Source organism: Felis catus, chromosome C1 (assembly GCF_018350175.1).
Source record: "Felis catus isolate Fca126 chromosome C1, F.catus_Fca126_mat1.0, whole genome shotgun sequence".
Taxonomy (NCBI): Eukaryota; Metazoa; Chordata; class Mammalia; order Carnivora; family Felidae; genus Felis; species Felis catus.
Window position 1 is genome coordinate 196,836,156 of NC_058375.1, and position 22,279 is coordinate 196,858,434.

At 34.5% G+C, this 22,279-nt stretch overlaps 1 protein-coding gene across 6 annotated transcripts in view; it reads right to left on the reverse strand.

Annotated features, from left to right (window-relative positions):
* ERBB4 (erb-b2 receptor tyrosine kinase 4) overlaps positions 1-22,279 on the reverse strand; it is a 1,138,707-nt gene that overhangs the window by 713,405 nt on the left and 403,023 nt on the right. For all 6 annotated transcript variants that reach the window (XM_019838613.3, XM_003991109.6, XM_019838614.3 and 3 more), the window contains exon 2: positions 7,604-7,755. In XM_019838613.3, the coding sequence (XP_019694172.1) occupies positions 7,604-7,755 (152 nt within the window). The remainder of the gene's footprint in view (positions 1-7,603; positions 7,756-22,279) is intronic.

Consider the following 22,279-nt stretch of genomic DNA (forward strand, 5'->3'; position numbering starts at 1 on the left):
TTAAAAACTTATTCTAAGCAGTTTTTAGTAATAGTCTCTTAGAAACATATAGGTTTAATATTTCACAGTAATTTGACTCAGTCGTAGAAAATGGTTAAATATATATATTATATACATATATTATATATCACATAATATATATATAGTCACTAGTCACTAATTTATATTTGTTATACATATATAATAGAATTATAAATTATACTGATCTATTTTTATTACTATCCTTGTTTCCAATACTCCTTCAAATGTTTATTTTCTACTAAATGTATATCTTTTTCTAGGCACTAATTTTTTTTTGTTTTTAACATGTAGAGAAGAGTGTCAATCTTTTTTATTTAGTATTTAATTTAAAGGATTAAGAAGAAAGTTTGAAAAATATGCTTATATCACTGCCTAAGCAAAAATATAGACATTTTCATCATTTATCATGTAAGATTGCTGAAGAGCATCAGGATTTTAAGTCATGTATATTTTCAGATTAAACGGTATTTAACCTTTGAGGAAATTTTGTTTTTTCCCTAGGCCAAGTGCAAATTGCATAGCTTTTTAAAATGCAATACAACTTCTATGATTAGACTTAGTACAAAATCAAATTTCAATTTAAAAGCCAGCTGTAAATACATACATACAAAATTGCATATGTATTATATATTTAACAGTCTTAGAAACAGCTTTCAGAAACTATCATAGCTTTGAAAATTCCATTTAACCCAGAATATCTGTTTTGGCCCAACAGACACGTTTAAATATTAGTCTACTTCCTTTTTGATATTGCCCATCTCAATCAGCTAAGTTTTCATCATCTAAATACAGCACATATGTAGTTTACATGGAATTCAGACAGAAAGATAAAATTAAGTAAAAAGTTGAAATACCCTTAGTCTACTGCTTGCTTAAAGGTGCAGTTTCTTTTAACCTAATGACGATTCATTCTAAGTATTTTAGATATTGAATTTCATGGTCCTTTCTTGCTACCTATTCCAGTTAGTGGCATGGAAGAAAAACTTAAACTTCTATGCTCAGTGACTAAACAAAGAAAATCAACCCTTGATATAGGAATCCTGTTTACTTATCTACTATTTGATAGAGTTACTAATATACCACTTATTTTTATTTATTTATTTATTTATCTTTTAATGTCTGTTTTTAAGAGAAAGAGGGAGAATGCAAACTGGGGAGGGTCAGAGACAGAGGGAGACAGGATCTAAAGCAGGCTCTGCGCTGACAGCTTAGAGCCCTATGTGGGGCCTGAACTCACACACTGAGATAAGTACCTAAGCCAAAGTTGCACATTTAACCAACTGAGCCTCCTAGGCACCCTACAAATAAATATATGGCTTATTTATGCTACAAAGTTATTCAGGAAAACTTAAATTGAGGCTCGTTCTCCCTTACTATGCAGTCCAATCAAATTCTGTGCACAGCTGAAATAAGTGTGCTGTATTAGAAAATAGTGCATTTATGTCATCTTTCAGGCAAATGTGAAAATATACATATGGATCTACCTTATTATGTCATAGATGTTTCATCTAAATGGTATTTTGCTCTTCAATTTTTTTTATGATTCTAAAATATGACTAGTTTTCACATCCTGATTCTAATCAACCTTTTCAACACAATCTCTCTCACACAAGTCGTTCTATCCAGTATTTAATAAGCTAAAACCAGACAGAGGCAATGGTCACCATTATTTAAACAAGCTATTCAATAAATTATTTTCCAACCCAAAGGAATAAAGTACTTCATATACTTATTTATTTATTTATTCACTTAATTCATTTTTAGAGTGAGAGAGCTCCAGCAGAGGAAGGGATGGGGTTGGGGGGTGGAGAGACATCAAGAGAGAGAGAGAGAGAGAGAGAGAGAGAGAGAGAGAGAGAGAGAGAGAGAGAGAGAGAGAGAGAGGAGAGAATATATCTTAAGCAAGCTCCACACTCAGCATGGCACCCAACATGGGGCTCAATCCCACGACCCTGGGATCATGACCTGAGCTGAAATCAAGTGTGGGACACTCATCTGACTGAGCCCCCCAGGTGTCCCTAAATTACCTATTTTTTTAATATGAATTATTCCACATAGCATTTTGATAAATCATGCTATGCAGAAGACAGCTTTATCCAGGCATAGATAGAGTTAAATGGGGAAGAAAGATATAGGAAACAAATGTAAATATAAAAACCACTCCCTATATTGTTGGATTTAATTCTGGTCATCTGCTTTGAATTGCCAGAGGACAATAAGGTAGACCCTGAAGCTAGAAGTAGGTTGAAAGGCAAATATTTCAGAATTTTATATTAAGCGGGACTAGTTACTGAAAACAGCTAAGGAATAGGTGAAAGCAGAGTTACTTGTTACAACTTGAAACTCATTACTGCCAGGCAGCATCCCTGATTACATTGTAACAGAAACATGCTAATGAAGCCAAGGTCTTAAATTCCAGGGAGCAAGCCAGACAGCATCTTCCAGTCTCTGAGTTACAGCTTCATCTGCCTTCCTACAAATATGTGTCCTTACTCAGAAAAGGAACAATGTGTGAGTATAAAATGAAATAATATAGGTCCATTACTAGCACTGGAAAAGCAACACAAATTTCATGTCCAATGGAGACTGGTTGAAAAGCAACAACCTCAAACATAAAAATTCCATATATATCCTAATAAAGAAGGATGATAGTTCCATGACATTACAAGATGTTAATTATTAACTAAAAGACAAAGATAATATCTGAAATTAAAAATAAAATATTTTCTATGGTAAAGAAAAATGAACTATATGGTTTCTATCAAGAAATATATTGGAGTTTTATTTTTAAAAATAAAGTTTTAGATGGCATTATTTCTTATATATACAAAAAATTCCCTATAGCTTTGTGCCAAGAATACAATAAAAACAGCTATTTTTTCAAAAAAAAATGTTTTCTCATAAAATTTACTTTCCCATAACAACATGTGTTATTCATCATCTGAGAGAAGATATGTTTAAAGTATTTTTGCTTTAAAAAATATACTTTCTGACTTTTTCAAACACAGTTCCTTTTGCTATCAACAAAATATTAATGTTGCTATTTATTAATATAAGATATTAATTTATTTTATTCACTTTCAGTAATAAAGACATCTATAATCAAGATTTAAGGCTTCTACACTACAGTGTAGACAGGTTCAATGAATTACTAATGTTTTTAATATCTCAGGTCAATGGATCAACCACTAAAATAAATTTAGCTCTTCATAATCCTAAAAATAACTATGTCCAAAACAAGTTTCACTCAACTAAATACAAGTCAAAATTAAATATTGTTACCTGTTATATAAAAATTATATGCCTATTATATTATACCTGATATAACTATGCCTGTTAAGAATAGTCATTAACACTCCTCATACATACTCCACTTTATATACCACACTGTCTTACACTTAGTTGACACATAATACTTATTTGCTTAAAATGAATATATCAAATAAAGAAAATAAATGTAAATTATAAAAGCTGAGCACTGAATACCAGCAATAGCAAAGAGGTCCAATGGAATGACAAAAGAGAAAAAACTCTTGAGAATTCTAATGATGGTAAAAGGTCTAAAAGTTCATTCCCATCATTTGCTATATTTCACCTCGTTTGAGAAAGTTCACAAAGTGTAAGACAATAACACAAAATCTATGATTTTTATGCCTCGCTGTTTTCTATTATGTCTTAACCTTGTGATGGTGATAAAGTACATAGTAAATAAGTTTTAGGGCCTTTTTCTAGCCAACTATGTGGTGTCTCGGGGGTCTAATGCTAACTATTGTCAACTAAAATTTTTTTCCCCCGTAAGAGAAATGCAAAAACTTGGAGGTTACAACACAGCTGGGTGAAAAGGTGCTTACAGCGATAAACTCTAAGGTTGATGTAATAAAAGCATCGTGAAAGTAATGCATTTCAAAGTATTTCAATAAAATACATCTAACAGAGATTAAGGAAGTAACTCCAAAACATTTTAGGGTGTTTTTATCTTTTTTCTGATTTTTTTTTGTTTAGATTTATAATATATAAGCACATATTCCATTTCAAAAGCCTACTTTTTCTATGTTCTTAATATCTTGAGAGATGGGAGTAGATGGGATATTTTAGTTATAGTGATAGAAAACCCATCTAATTTAAGGGAAAAAAAATAAAAAGGAAAATCACTTCAAAGTTACTCTCAAGTTCCAGGGGTATCTTTTGGACTCACTGGCTGTAATGCAACCAGTCATGAGAAGCAAACTGGAATGTGGAAATGAATGATTCCCTCACTAGTAATCTGGGGTGAATGGTCATCCTCTCTGCTCTCTGTTTCAGGGTGTTGGCTCCATTCTGCTGTCTGCACAGCCTTCTCTGACATTCCAACCACAAGAAAAAAGATGACTGTATTCTGGTATGCAAATAGTCAAGAAACTATGTACCCATATCAGTCAAGAAACTGGTATAGAAAATCATGGGAAGAGATTCTGATTGACCTATTTTGTGTCTATGCCCACACACCTGACCTTTGGTGGTGTCATGAAGAAATAACATAAGGGTTAGATGAACATATTCATCTAGAGAACATATAATATACAAAATAGGAATCTATAAAGTATTAATTTTTATGAAATTTTATTCATTTATTTGTCCATCAGACAAATACTTAATGAAAGCTCATGATATTTTAGGCACTGTCCTAGACATTGACTATTCAGATAGTGAAAGAGGTAGACAGGATACTGAGCTAAGTTGTTCTCGTAAATTATAGAAATCTGAGTGGTTTCATACAAAACAAATAAAACAAAATACTATGAACTCACTACTTAGAGAAGAAAAATAAAGATGGAAAATCTTTTAAAAACGAAAGTAATTTCTTATGTTCTTAAAGAAAGAAATTAATTCCAGAATTAATGTCTCTCTGAACACATTACAGGTTTGAGTCATTCTTAGAGGAGGGGAAATTGCACACCTGTGTAAGAAGTTGCTCAGTGAATTACACTTACATAAATATATATGAAGCTTATGTAATAAATAGACTAGATTAATGTAAGATTACTACTTGCTGATACAATTCAAAACTTATTGAACACGATAGCATAATGTAAAATAACGAGATTTCCTTTACATGCACTGAACTTATTGCAATGTGCCAATATTGGACAAATTAGGTACTTTGGAGGGAAACCACAAAGAACACAAATGAACCATAATGTAGTTCTAAAGAGAGAAATTTTTGTATTACAGTTTTCCCCTGCTATCTGAAAGAAGAGTGTTCCTATGAAACCCTTCCTACTTTGAAATGGTGTGAAGCAAAGAAGCAATGATCATTTTGTAAAAGCGAAAATCCTCTTCAGATTTCTTTTGGTTAGCAAAAACAGGTAGTGTTATAGGTTTTACATAACAGTGAAGTGACATAAAGCGAAGTTTTGAATAACAGAGAAAACCTGGAAATGGAGAGCTTTCAGGATTTTCTAAGGTACAGTTAGAGTGGCTCATCCAATACAGTAGCTTAATGGAGACTTCAGCTCATAGTCCCTGTTTTAAGGGGTCATTCAGAAAAGTACTTATAACACTGAACTCACCTAAAAACAGAGAATGGGGCATGTGGAGAGTTCAGTCCTTGGTCTACTTTTTGGTCTAATTCTTTTCAATCCCCCTTGATGATTTTTTCTAAGCCACAAATGTTAAGTAGTTAATTTGGATGCTGATGTCCCCTGGATACCTATCTGTGGTACAAGGTTCTCTACCTCTCCAATTTAATATTTTATTCCATGACAAGTTTCTCTTCTTCCACTCTACACTACAATTTCCATGAAGGTGAGAATGATGTGTTATTTACTTACATGCATATGTCTAATATCTAAAGCAGTAAACATTAAGTACACTTGTATTAACTCTGACTTAGAGCCTTCTTTCTAAGCCTTCCCTTATATTACTTCCATCAGAATGCCTTTCTCTTCCACCCTCACCTTTCAAGTCCCTATTCATTTTCTCATGATTCAATTTAAACATTTCTTTGATGAGATCTTTCCTGAATCCTTCAGAATTAGCCACTCCCTTCTTTGCCCAGCACCCCCATCTACTATTAACAAAAGACCATACCTTCATTCAGATTTTGGTATTTTATTTCTCTCTTAGCAACTATAAAAATTTTATATATGCATATATACATACTGTATACATTATATACACCCACATACACATATACACACACATATACACAATAGTTAATGTATCACACACCTGTAACCCTCTACAAGACTGCAAGATTGTTGAAGTCAAGGACAATAGATTACTTGCTATTGTATTCTTGGGCTAAGACTATTTGTTGACTGAATAAATAAATGTCACAAATAGAAATAGTTACTTTCCAAAGGAACAACAGATAAGTGAACTAACAACCAAAATGTTGCTTTTAGTAAGAAAAAAAATAGTATTACCTTTAAATAGATAGATGAGAATAAAGGTACGTTCATGGGTCATTACTAAGCTTACATGTATTGTCAGCTTTATAGTGCTGTTTAAGTTTTGAGGTGGTTTATTTTCTGTAGTTGTTACCCTTCTAGATATATTTATTCAAGTTTTCAAAGTATTTAAAGTAAATATTCAAAGTATTTAAAGATCATTGCTTCTTTTTGTTACTACTTATTTAGGTACGGAATTATTTAAATTATCATAGTTCTTTAAATAATTCACTATCTCCTGAATAGTTTACTGTATCAGTATTTGAAACACTTTTGTCTAGATTTACATAAGACAGTACTCTTGAGAAATGTGTAAATATTATTGAAAAAACTCAAATAAATTAAAGGGATGCTGTTATTTAAAATATATCTTATTAGTTCTTGTAAAAAGAATAAATTCATAGGTGCGAAGATAGTATCTCTTTCAAGTTCAGATATTCCTATATCTATTCTGGTTAAAGCAAAACATAAGAAACTGAAGGCATTAAGCAATGATAGTCTGTTAAGCAGACTAAGGATGTAAAAATGAGAGCCAAAACAAGTTTGTAAAAGGACTGGTTGTCTCTGAGTAACTTTTTATGTACATACCTGCATGTATGTACATGCATATATCAACCTATATAAGTACTTATAATTCCCTGTGTCTAATTTTACTAATTTGTAGGTTTGAAAAATGAATGTCATTTTACTCCTACAGATAATAGTATTAGTCTTATTACGGTAATATAGAATACCCTGAAATTTCCAAAGTGACAGAAAAGGGACAGAAAGTGAGATTACTAAAGTTACCAATTCTTATCTGATTGGTCCTTTGACTCTTCTAGTTCCCAGCCTAACACATTTCCTCTTGCATGCAATTCAGAAAAAGGCAGACTTACTAGATATCATGTACAACACCCTGACAGAATCTTTCAACTCTCTTAGGATAACAGTAACTGCTCTAAACTCAGGGTTTCAGTCATGACAGCATTGTTACTCTTGTTCTTTTACTAGGCATGCCTCAATATGTCTTCTGCCTACGGGCATGGTCCCTGCCAGGCAAAAGAGCATAGCCATCAAGTTGAAGCAACATGGTCTGTCTTTATGCATCGTGACACCACCGTCCACTCACAGAGAAGAGAAGAGAAGAGAAGAGAAAGAGACAGTTTTACCCGCAGAAAGGAGAGGTCCCGGTTGTGCTCAATGCTGGTTATCTCCAGGTTGCCCATGACCACCTCACAGTTCTCATAGTATTTGCGCAAGGCTCGATACTGCTGCTCCAGGTCAGAGAGAGAGCTCAGCTTGTTCTCTGTCCCTGCACACACTGCCAAGACAAAAAGATACACAGGAAGTTACATAACCTTTCTATGCCATGCACAATGAAGAAGTCTCCCTCAACTCTTGACTCCACATGCTCTACTCTGAGTCCCTGAACTAAAAACTATTTTGAATGTCATTAATACACATAAACCACACACTGATACACATCCTCACTTTTATTTTTCCCCAGATATAAGGAGATATAATTGATACATATACAAGGTATACAATGTATGTATTTGATACACTTACCTGTTGAAAAATGATTACCATCATAGCATTAGCTAACACCCTCGTTTAGGTCTCATAATCACCATTTTTTTTTTAATTTCTCATTTATTTTTGAAGGGGATGGGTAGAGAGAGGGAGACAGAGGATCTGAAGCGGGCTCTGTGCTAAGTGCAAAGAGCCTGATGAGGGGCTCAAACTCACGAATTGTGAGATCATGACCTGAGCCAAAGTCAGATACTTAACCGAGCCACCCAGGAACCCCATAATCACCATTTCTTTTTCACAGTGACATTTAAGATCTATTCTGTAAGCAACTTTCAAGTATATAATATAGTATTGTTAATTATAGTCACCATGCTGTATGTTAGAGCCTCAGAATTTGCTCATCTTATAACTGGAAGTCTGTACCTTTTGATTGGTAGCTAACACTCTACTCTCTGTTTTATGCATTCGGCTTTTTTAGATAAGACATATAAGTGATATTATGGTTTTCTATTACTAAACTGCATGTTTTAAGGACAGAGGATAAGAAGGCATGGGTCCCAAAGAAACAGAGCAAAGAGGGAAATTAAAACAATCACATTTGTAGGGGCGCCTGGGTGGCTCAGTCGGTTAAGCATCCGACTTCAGCCAGGTCACGATCTCGCGGTCCGTGAGTTTGAGCCCTGCGTCGGGCTCTGGGCTGATGGCTCAGAGCCTGGAGCCTGTTTCCGATTCTGTGTCTCCCTCTCTCTCTGCCCCTCCCCCGTTCATGCTCTGTCTCTCTCTGTCCCAAAAATAAATAAATGTTGAAAAAAAAATTAAGAGAAGCCCTTAGTTAACCACTAATATATTAAAAAAAAAAAAACAATCACATTTGTAGTGACACATAAAGCATGTAAATACATTAATTTCATTTAAACAAGATTTTCTTTAGAACTTATAATTTACTATATTTCCTAAAAGAATAAACCTACATAAGTAAAAAATCAAAATATAAATGTTAACAATTTTATTCTTAAAAATAATATTTTTCTATTGCTAAATAAGCCGCTCTTAAGTAAAATTTTTACATAATTAAAACTTGTGCCTTTAAGCCCTCAAATACTACATTTTAAAATACAAATGTTCTAGCATCAGCAATCAGACAACAAAAGGAAATAAAAGGCATCAAAACTGGCAAAGATGAAGTCAAGCTTTCACTTTTTGCAGATGACATGATATTATACATGGAAAATCCGATAGACTCCACCAAAAGTCTGCTAGAACTGATACATGAATTCAGCAAAGTCGCAGGATACAAAATCAATGCACAGAAATCAGTTGCATTCTTATACACTAATAATGAAGCAACAGAAAGACAAATAAAGAAACTGATCCCATTCACAATTGTACCAAGAATCATAAAATACCTAGGAATAAACCTAACCAAAGATGTAAAAGACCTGTATGCTGAAAACTATAGAAAGCTTATGAAGGAAATTGAAGAAGATATAAAGAAATGGAAAAACATTCCATGCTCATGGAATGGCAGAATAAATACTGTTAAAATGTCAATACTACCCAAAGCTATCTACACATTCAATTCAATCCCAATCAAAATTGCACCAGCATTCTTCTCAAAGCTAGAACAAGCAATCCTAAAATTTGTATGGAACCCCAAAAGACCCTGAATAGCCAAAGTAATATTGAAGAAGAAGACCAAAACAGGAGGCATCATAATCCCAGCCTTTAGCCTCTACTACAAAGCTGTAATCAGCAAGACAGCATGGTATGGGCACAAAAACAGACACACAGACCAATGGAGTAGAATAGAAACCCCAGAACTAGACCCACGAATGTATGGCCAACTCATCTTTGACAAAGCAGGAAAGAATATCCAATGGAAAAAAGACAGTCTTTTTAACAAATGGTGCTGGGAGAACTGGACAGCAACATGCAGAAGGATGAAACTAGACCACTTTCTTACACCATTCACAAAAATAAACTCAAAATGGATAAAGGACCTGAATGTGAGACAGGAAACCATCAAAACCCTAGAGGAAAAAGCAGGAAAAAACTTCTCTGACCTCAGCCACAGCAATTTCTTACTTGACACATCCCCAAAGGCAAGGAAATTAAAAGCAAAAATGAACTATTGGGATCTCATGAAGATAAAAAGCTTCTGCATAGCAAAGGAAACAATCAACAAAACTAAAAGGCAACCAACGGAATGGGAAAAGATATTTGCAAATGACATATCAGACAAAGGGCTAGTATCAAAAATCTATAAAGAGCTCACCAAACTCCACACCCAATAAACAAATAATCCAGTGAAGAAATGGGCATAAAACCTGAATAGACACTTCTCTAAAGAAAACATCCAGACGGCCAACAGGCACATGAAAAGATGCTCAATGTCGCTCCTCATCAGGGAAATACAAATCAAAACCACACTCAGATACCACCTCACACCAGTCAGAGTGACTAAAATGAACAAATCAGGAGACTATAGGTGCTGGCGAGGTTGTGGAGAAACGGGAACCCTCTTGCACTGTTGGTGGGAATGCAAACTGGTTCTGGAAAACAGTGTGGAGGTTCCTCAAAAAATTAAAAATAGATCTACCCTATGACCCAGCAATAGTACTGCTAGGAATTGACCCAAGGGATACAGGAGTGCTGATGCATAGGGGCACTTGTACCCCAATGTTTATAGCAACACTTTCAACCATAGCCAAATTATGGAAGGAGCCTAAATGTCCATCAACTGATGAATGGATAAAGAAATTGTGGTTTATATATACCATGGAATACTACTTGGCAATGAGAAAGAATGAAATATGGCCTTTTGTAGCAACGTGGATGGAACTGGAGAGTGTTATGTTAAGTGAAATAAGTCATACAGAGAAAGACAGATACCATATGTGTTCACTCTTATGTGGATCCTGAGAAACTTAACAGAAGACCATGGGGGAGGGGAAGAAAAAAAAGGTTAGAGAGGGAGGGAGCCAAAACATAAGAGACTCTTAAAAACTGAGAACTGAGGGTTGATGGGGGGTGGGAGGGAGGGGACGGTGGATGATGGGCATTGAGGAGGGCACCTGTTGGGATGAACACTGGCTGTTGTATGGAAACCAATTTGACAATAAATTTCACATTAAAAAAAATAAAAAAAAAATAAAATACAAATGTTAAGCAATTTAGATTGATATATTCGTAAACATATACTAGAAATAGAATATGTTGTAAAATATGAGTTTTTATTGATATCAACTGGGTCATTCATTAGTATTCTAAGGTATGTTCATTAGCATATTCATTAGTATTCTAAGGTATAACAGACTGACAGTAAAGGATCTCAGTATGCCTTCTTTGAGGGCATGGATCATGAGTCTGTTCATAGATGAGCACTGAGTGTACATACATGTTTTTGTTTTATTTTGTTTTGTTTTCTGTGTTGATATTTTCCCTATCTTCCAGAAGTCAGAGTTTCAGTTATTACTTCTCATGGTTTGTATACCTGCCTGTACAAGATCTTTATCATTTAATGTACCAATTCAAATCTTCAATTGCCTGAAAAAAATGTATTATGAATCTTGTAATAATAGTATGGAAAGTCTAAAAAAAGGATGTGAACTTATCTTCTTTGAGTAAGTTACATAATATACAGCAACTTAAGGCAAGATATAAAGTGTAAACTTTGAAGACACTGGAAACAGAGCTGCATAATAAAGTCACATCAACAGCTGTATGTTATGCACACAGAAATGACAAGTCATAATGCTTCAGTGGTATTCAAGGGAATGGGTTTCTGTACACAAAGGAAAAAAAAGTCTAGATGGATACATTCCAATAATTAAGACCACCTTAACAACTATTGTTGCCTACTGACATATCAAAAATGACAAAAATCTAAATTTAAAAGTATTGAATGATAATGTAGACCTTTAACCATAGTGGAAGTTCACTGCTAAAATAAAAACAAGACACAAACTTTCCTCATCTGGATGTCTAAAGTTTATCAAACAGTATATTTTATAGAAATATTATTTTATAAGTGAAATTATGTCCCTTTAAAAGATACGTTGAAGGCTAAGACCCTGGTATCTGTGACTATAACCTTGTTTGGAAACAGGGTCTTTGTAGATGTAATCAAGTTAAGATGAAGACATTAGGTAGTCCCTAAACCCAATATGATAATGGCCTTCTAGGAAGAGGAAAACATCATGTGACTACAAAGATAGATGGTGAGGGGCGGAGGACAAAAAAAATGTAACATCTTTAACTCTCAAAGATGTGAGTGAGATGCAGCTGTATGCCAAGGAATGTCAAGAATTGATGGCCACTACCAGAAGCTAGGAAGAGCCAAGGGAAGATTCTACCCAGTCTCAGAGGTCCTGCCGACACCTTGGTATTAGACTTTTAGCCTCCAGAACTGTGAAGGAATAAACTGCTATTGTTCTATGTTTGTGGTACTTTGTTAGAGCAGTTCTAGAAAACCAATACATAATATTTAGACTGTTTCTGAAATCTAACATCTAAAGAACTGTTAAATTTCATTTCCTTTCTCCAGGGTCCTGTCACCCTATCACCTCCAAGCTACTCCCCTGCGTTCTCCCTTGCTGAGTGCCAAGTCTCTCACATGCCATGCTGGAATTCATTTGTTACCTTTGAGAATACAGCTTTTATAGAATGCTAGGGATGGAGGCAAAGACTTCTTGAATCTTCAATACCCATTCTCTTCTTCGTTCATAGTAAATAACTACACAACTTTACCTGGGTATATGGCCACCCCAATAAAAGATTACATTTCTCATTGCTGCTCTTGGAGGTAACGTTGTATGCTATCTTGCCAGAACTTCATTTAAATCATGATTGGAGTCAACTTTGTCTCTTTTCTTCTTCACACCTTCCTTATGCTGTCTGGAATGGGAATGGGATGGCTAAACCTTGATCCACCATCTTGGACCATAAGACCTAGGGACACATCCTAGATATTTGTTGAGAAATAAGCTAAAAGTAAGCATGGTTTTCAAGCAATTAAGATTTTACATTGTTTTATTATCATTAACATAAAGATAATGGTGAATTTTGTTAATGACTGCTAAAATATTATACATAGCAAGTATTAAATTCTAGTTAAGTTATACGCTTTTGACCTTAAGTAATTTTTACTATTCCATTACATTGTCTGACTAAATAAAATTCAATTCAGAATGAAATTACAAAACCATTATTTTTTTGAATTTTTATGTAAATTCCAGTTAACATAGTATAATATTAGTTTCACCTGTGGAATTTAGTGATTCGATATTTACATACAACACCTGGTGCTCATCACGACAAGTGCCGTCCTTAATCCCTATCACCTATATAACCCATCCCCTGCCCACCTCTCCTCTGGTAACCCTCAGTTTGTTCTCTGTAGCTAAGAGTCTGTTTCTGAAGAAAAAACAAAGTTATTCTTGACCATTTGAGCATTTTTACTGGTTCTGTGGAAGGTTCACTTATTAAAACTAACAGACATTAAGAAAAATTAATTTCTGTTGATAAGTACAATAATTTCAACACAGCAGGTGAACAAAAGTGATTGATTCATGTACATGATCCTTAACAGCCAATATCAAAGTCTATTTTTTTTAATTTCTTGCCAATATACTCTAGAGACTAAGAAACACCTTTAATCCACAATACTTATTTTTATTGCTCCTAGAAAATTTATTACAAAATCTTTATAAACTTGTAAAATGTCTGTTGAGAAAAGGTACTATGATATGATTTATGAAATATAGATTTCCATTGTTTTACATTCCAATGAGAACAAGCTTATATTTTAATACAACTACTGATGGAGAAATTATACATCGATTAATAAACTTGCTGCACTATTTCTAAAATATATGCAATGCCACACTGAAATTTATATACAACTTATGTTGCACAAGTTTCTTTCAATTGGAAATAAAACCTGTACTTTAATATCACTATATAAAAGTCAATATGTAAACATCTATATGAAAAGTTTTCTAAAATATTGACTGCACTCTGACCTTTTGGATAGAAACCTGAATGAATTTGGGGAGAAACATTTATTCATAGAATTGTAATCACTAAGCATTTTTCCATATTTCTCATCCTGAATATATGAAAAAAGTATATACTATAAATTACTATGGTTATTAACTATTATAATCATCTCTCTATATAAGAAAGCCACAAAGGCTGTAAACTCTTTGAAAACAGTACAATTTATTATTATTATTTTTTTAACGTAGGCTCCATGCCCCGTATGGAGCCCAACCTGGGGCTTGAACTCACAACACTGAGACCAAGAAGTGAGGTGAGATTAGGGCACCTGGGTGGCTTGGTCGGTTCAGCATCCATCTCTTGATTTCAGCTCAGGTTATGATCTTACAGTTCATGAGTTTAAGCCCCATATCAGGATCTGTGCTGGCAGTGGGGAGTCTGCTTGGGATTCTGTCTCCCTCTCTCTTTGTCCCTTACCTGTTTGTTCTCTCTCTCTCTCTCAAATAAAAATAAATTAAAAAAGAAAAAAACAACTGAGTTGAGATCAAAAGAAGAACGCTCAACCCACTTAGGTGCCCCTTTTTCTTTTCTTTTTTTTTTCTTTTGTATTGGCTGAACTATACAGCATAGTGCTTTGCAAGAAATTATCATTTAATAATATTCATTTACTCTCTATAAAAACAATTATAACTGGGATTCATAAAATAACCCTCAATTCAGAAAATTTTCCATTGTTTAATAAATGATCAGCTGTGTTTTGTATATACCATATGAAAACAAAATTGGAATGAGTATGCTTAGAAATATTTTTCAACAACAACAACAAACTCCTCCAATAAACAGGAAATCTGATTAATTAGAATATTGTCCAAACATTCTGGTCTTTGGAGGTTTCACTACACACAGTTCAATTTAGGAAATATTTTTGTTTCAGTGAGGCTTTCCTATATATTTATTTTTGATCCAAACTGCTGTCTATAATGACTATTATACTCTTCTTAACTTTTATCTTGAAAGACAGAGTTGATCTGAAAAGAACTAGTTTGGATAAATGCATTAAAATCATTTGTATTTCTCTTCATGAAGCCTTCACTGAATGCCTCACAACTTCCATTTGTCAATTGATTTTACCATCAGGCAATGTATACAAGACAATGTTTAAACCATCAAGTTTCATTGATTTCACAAAGTTGTTTATCAAACAGAATTGAAAAATTTTCCTTACCAGCCAAAACAAGTTTAACAAAATTCAGTCCCCTTTGCCAACACTATTATGAAGTCCTTAAACTATAAGCTTATAATTCTTCAAGCTTCAAAAATCCTGAATTTGCCTGTGCTTCCTACAGTTTTCATTCCAATTGTAACTCCAGCAGTAAAGTTGTATGTGAGGCCTTAATAAAATCACCAATTTTTCTATTTGGTATTGATTCTGTTACAAATGTAGCTATAGTTGCAAACATGGGCTTTTTATTCTTCTTGACAAGATTTATTTTCCAACAGTGAGTGAACTACATAATCCTCCTTCAGTAAAAAAATAGGAATATAATTAGGAGTTTGTAACAATACGCAAAGGCAGGTTAACAAAATTATCTGTTTGATTCATGGGGAAAATATATTTGAAGTGGAATGAAGAAACATTAACATTATCCATTTGAATACCAAAAATCAATTACTGCCTCCAGGCATGTTATAACTGTGGAAACCAGCCCTCCATTTGTTTACATAACAAAGATAACAAGAGGGCTTAAAAAAATCAAATTTTTCCCTAACTTTCATATCAAATGCCTATATGAGATATGAATTAAGAAATGAATAATTATTTATTTAGCATCTTACTGTTGACCCAGTATCATGGAAAAAAATATATATTGATTAAATGTGTTTGTACAAGGTACATTGTAAAGAAGCAATTGAGTGATACACATAAACCATGCATATATTGTGTGCATAATTCAGAGACAATCTGCATAAAAATATATATATACTTGGTAACCCAATAAATTCTCTAATTTTTTCTATCTGATTTAATAATAAGTACTCTCTCAGAAATATGAACATAACAAATATGCTTTAGTTGAATGCACATTATTGGGTATTTAAAAATCTGGAGCTATAGTAAATCTCCAAAAATAAAATACTTAAGCACACATCATCAGGGAAATACAAATCAAAACCACAATGAGATACCATCGTACATGGGTCAGAATAGCTAAAATTAACAACTCAGGAAACAACAGATATTGGTGAGGATACAGAGAAAGAGGAGGAACCCTTTGCACTGCTAGTGGGAATGCAAACAAGTGCAGTTACTCTGGAAAACAGTATAGAGGTTCCACAAAAAAATAAAAATAGAACTCCCCTACAACCCAGGAATTGTACTACAGCTATTTATCCAAAGGATCCAAAAATGCTTATTCCAAAGGGCACAAGCACCCCAATGTTTATAGCAGGGCTATCAACAATAGCCAAACCATGGAAACAGCCCAAATGTCCACTGATCTGATGAATAGATAAAGAAGATGAGGTATACACACACACACACACACACACACACACACACACACACACACACACAAACATAAGTGGTGAAAAAGAATGAAATCTTGCCATTTGCAACAACATAGATGGAACTAGAGTTTATTATGCTAAGCAAAACTAGTCGTCCAGAGAAAGATATCATATGATTTCACTCATATGTCAAACTCGTGTGTTTGAGGAACACAACAGGTGAACATAGGGAAAGGGAAGGTAAAATAAGATAAAAACACAGAGGGAGGCAAACCATAAGACACTCTTAAATACAGAGAACAAACCAAGGGTTGCTAGAGGGGAGGTAGAGGGGGAAGGGCTAAATGGGTGATAGGCATTAAGGAGGGCACTTGTTGGGATGAGCACTGGGTGCCATATGTAAAAGATGAATCACTGAAACCAAGAATACACGGTATATTAACTAACTTGAATTGAAATTAAAAAAATAATAATAAACAAACAGGTGAGAGGAAAAAATAAATTAATTTTAAAAAGGCACAAAAGAGTAGCAAACATTTTCAGTGACTATTACTGAATGCTATTACAGTCACACAGAGACTATGTTCAAAATATATCCCCAAATGAGGCCAAAATTGCCACTTCTACTACTATCGTCATTTAAAACAAATTATTGCAATCTTTCCCCTTGACTTGACAGTAGGCTCCTGTCTGATTTCCTGGATTCCTTAAGTGTCCTGATTAATTCATTCTCCACACAGGGTCCAGAATGATCTTTGTAAAAAACATAAATCGTTCACACCACTCCCCTCATGAAAACTCTTCTTGGAGTTTTCTTTTTGTTTTTAATGTTTGTTTATTTATTTTAAATGTTTATTTTATTCTTGAGAGAGAGACAGACAGACCAAGAGCCAGGGAGAGGCAGAGAGAAAGGGAGACACAGAATCTGAAAATGTCTGAGCTGTCAGCACAGAGCCCCATATGGGGCTCGAACCCCATAAACCATGATATCATGACTTTAGCCAAAGTCGGATGCTTAACTGACTGAGCCACCCAGTTGCCTATAGTGTTTACTTATTTTTGAGGGAGAGAGAGAGAGAGAGAGAGAGAGAGAGAGAGAGAGCAAGCAGGGGAGGTGCAGAGAGAGAGGAAGACACAAAATCCAAAGCATGTTCCAGGCTCTGAACTGTCAGCACAGAACCGGATGCAGGGCTCAAACTTGTGAACAGCAAGATCATGACCTGAGCCAAAGTCAGATGCTTAACTGACTGAACCACCCAGGTGCCCCTAAAACTCTCATTGGCTTCTAATCACACTTATAAAATCCAAGCATTTCAACATGGCATGTAAGAAACTGTATTTAATAAGAAATGTATTCAGGTCTTTGCTCGAACATCACTCCTTCATAATAGACTTCTCTGACCACCTTCTCTAAAATAAATAGCTGGTTCACAGACTTCATGCCTGTCTTGTTTGCCTCCTTTATTTATTTCTTTTTTTACTGCTGAGATTGCATTATACATTTTGCTTACTTATTTACTCTACGTTTCTATATTACAGTACAAGCTCCATAGGAGGCAAGCTTAGTCTGCTCAACACCTAAAAGAGCAGGCACACAGACTCTCAGTCAATACTTATTGAATAAATGAATGGACTTTGGAGTCACTGAGAACCATAACTGAGCCAGGATCAAATATGCCGGTTCTTCCATTTTTAAAAGCTGAATAAACTTGAGTAAATAATTTCACCATTTTTAGAGTCTCTGTGTCTGTTATCTACAAAGTAGGATTTTGTGCTAAGTATTTTTTAGCAATAAACTCAGTTTAGAGGTTAAGAACACAGGGCCTAGAGCCAGATGTCCAGCACAAAAATGTAGCTCAATCACTGGCCTACAATGTAATCTTGAGCAAGTTAGACTCTGTCCTTCTACTTCCTCTTCTGTAAAATGGACATAATAACAACTACCATCTCATAGGCTATTGTGAGGATTACGTGAGTCTAAATGTGTAACTTGCTTTGCACAATGTTTGATTCATTGACAGAGCTCAATGTTACCTACTGTCATTTATCAAAATATGTAGTATATAGCATGTGCACATTATTCAATATATTAAATCCAATTAAAATATAAGACTTGCATAGGTGATGTACTCAATAAATCTGATCTAAAGGAATGAATACTGGGCAAAGAAAGTAGGGGTTGGGACTCCATCACTCCAACACTTTCTAGCCACGTAAATTTGAACAATTATTCTGTTCTCATTTGTTCCAACTTTCTCTTTTCTCAAATAGGATATTTTTATGTTTCCCCTCAGCTAAGAAATTCTGTGCTTTAATTTATTTCTAAAGTATTTACTTAAAACCTACTCTACACTATGTAATAGGCTGCATTCATTGGATGCTCCTGAGGTCACACTGTGGCAACATCTTACAACATTATAAATTAAGCATACAAGGGGCACCTGGGTGGCTCAGTTGGTTGAGTGTCTGACTTCGGCTCAGGTCATGACCTCGCAATTTGCGAGTTGGAGCCCTGTGTCGGGCTCTGTGCTGACAGCTCGGAGCCTGGAGCCTGCTTCGGATTCTGTGTCTCCTCTCTCTGCACCTACCCCACTTGTGCTCTGTCTCTATCAAAAATCAATATTTAAAAAAATTAAATTAAGCATACACTTATCAAATGACCCAGCAATCCCATTTGTAGGTCCCTAGATAAATAATTATGTTCACATAAAAATGTGTATAGGAATGTTTATAGGAGCTCTACTCAAATTCACAAAAAAAGTTGGAAACAACTCAAATGTGTTTTGATGGGCAAAATGATAAACTATGGTATATATATTCCATTAATATCTATCTATTCAGCTATAAAAACGAACAGATGATTGATGTATCAACATGGAAACTTCTCAAAGGCATTATCTGACTGAAAGAAACCAGGCTCAAAAGGCTACATATGATTCTATGGATACACCATTTTGTAAAACAACAAAACTACTAGGATGGAGGACCAACCAGTGGTTGCTAGGGGATGGAGAGGAGGGATAGTGAGGGTTTGACAAAAGGATCACCAGGGAACTTCGAGAGATAGCAGAACAATTCTGCATACTGACCATGGTAGTGATTACATAGATCTCTACAGTTAAAACTCAGAGAACTATGTACCAAAAAATTGTAAATTTTACTATGTGGAAATCAAAACACACAAGTTGGCTTGTATATCTAATGGAGTTAAATATGCTCCTGTATGAAATTAATGAAACATTTTTATTATATTGTTTTCCAGGTATTTTATGCTTTCTTTGGTCCTTTTATGAATAATTATGCCCAAAATGATAAATAAAGAAAATAGGTTTATAGTTCTGATTTGTAATTTACATTACACAAACTGTAAATAAAATATTTTTTGATGTAGAGATCGGTATCCTTTTAAAAAAGTAAGTGACCTTCTAGTGTATTCTCTGAATCCATTTTCTATCACTATTTTATTGACTCCCAAAATAACAAAACACAGGATCTGCTGAAATTAACAAAACATTTTCTAAATATGTTTGAGCCAAATTAAAGGGCACTTGGCATTGTAGACCTTCACTAATAGAGCTGTAGCTAGGAAAGACAGGCATTCTATAGCACAGACTGATGAAAGGCAAGTCCATAAACTATGTATACTGTTACATGTTGGTCCATCTAAAATGTAATTGATCTGTATTTTCCCACTTTTGTTTACCCACAATAGTCTCTAAATGTCCTCAGAGATGTTTAAACTGCTAAATTATGTTGCAAAGAGAAATAATCTCATTGGCAATGACCAAAAAATGATAGATATAAAATTATACATGATTGTCTCCTGTTTATGAATGATATGTTTTGTAAGTTGTCTACTCGAATTCAGTCTTCTCAATAGGTTATTCTTTTATGGGTCTAATTTTTTTTCCATTTTATATTTCAAAAACTAGCCTAGTAAATTTAAAACATTACAAATGAATTTAAATGCATTATATATAGCATCAAAATCTGACTTGTAACTGCTTGTATATAATTCTTAGTTCCTGTTCTTGATTGTTTCCTGTCTTTAAATATTTCATTGTATTTTTTTCTTAAATTACATTTCATAAAATTCCCATGTTCGAAGTGAAAAAAAAACATTATAGAAAGACTTTACAGAGTTAGAAATTGTATTTATGTCATCTATTCTTAGATAAAATAATATTCCCCCTACCACTGTTTTGCCACAAGTCTCTCCAGCCTTTTTTTTTTTCTAATCATTCTTCCCACCCCTTACCACTCCCCTACACATAGTCCTTCTTATTTACTTTGTAGTATTTCATTTTCTGTGAAAGTGCTAGGTCCTTAACTTTAATGTACATACTGGACTTGACAAGCAATTAAAGCAAACAATTTCCACTCATCAAGGCTTGCCAAATTAGTCATCTGCCATCTGCCCCATCATCTGGCTCTCCTTGAGGTCTTGCTGTGAATCTGGATGCACTCTCTCAGATTAAGAGGGACAGTGCAAACCTCCAAGCTGGTGAAATGCCAGTGGGAGCTAACTATGTAAACATTAGGAACCATCTTTCTTCCCTAGATTATCATGCCTACGACCATCCCCTTGTGTGTAATAAAAACCAGCCTGTTTGTGATGCCTTATCACTATGAGACCTTTGCCATTCATTGTAATTAAAGTGGAGTTTGTGGGATTTTTTTCCTAGTAGAACTATTTAAAAGAAGGAATTAGACTAGTTGTTCCTACTGTGAAGCTATGCTCACATATTAAGTCTGGTTTCTTAAGCATTAATAAAGATGTACATTAAGAAATACCCTATGGCCTTTGTATTGCATTGGTTGCAGAGTGAAACTTTGTTTTCATTCTCTCCACTGGCAAATGTTTACTTGGCTGATAACACGCGATATAAGTGCTTTCTAAAGATTTTCAAACTATATAAGCAGTTGGCAAAACTGAGAAATAGCAAGGGTGAAACACGGTATTGTTGTTACACACACACTCCTTTTTACGGTGGTTCTTCCTCTAAGGCATTCCCCAACTCAGAGCTGCTCTAGGGCAATAGATGTCTTTGCTCAAATGAAGAAAGATACCTCTCTTCTGGGTGGATTAAACTCCACACTACGACACACCTTTGCCTATGTGATAAGAATGTGGGCAGCGTTTCACTCCCATTTTTACCCTAGTCCATGTGCCTATTTGCAGCGATGAACCTGCGTAACTATAGAGAAAAGTTCTGGTCCATTCCACTGTCTTGGGTCCTCCATCCAAACTTGCTTATTCAAGGTAATGTTCGTGTCAAGGTAATGTGTCTAAACAAGTAACAATCACTTTAAAAAAAAGTGTGCTAAATTTAGACTTGTGAGAGGAAGGGGTGCAGCGGATGACATTTTTTACTGTATCTTCAGATAATCTACATGTAAAACCAAATTTAAGATCACCTTCTAACAAAATGTTTGAAAGTTTTAGAAGCCAATTCTTAGTCACATAACCCTCTTGGATGAAAAACAAACTGACAAGCAAAATACCCATCTGAGATGGATATAGACTACATAATAAAATGTCACCTTATAATTTATTTGAAACTATTTTCTAATAACCCCAAATTTATTTTTCTAGAAACCAGATTCTGTAATCTCCAGTAGGCTGGTCTCTGTGAAAGATTCAGATTAGCACTGTGTGGTTATTTTTACAATGTAATCAACTTCAAATACTAATTGTAATTAGGTGTTTGATAAGGAGATAGACATCACTAGGACAATATCTGCCATTCATTCATTTATCCTGTCATGCATTTATTCAACAAATGTTAATTGGGGAACCACAA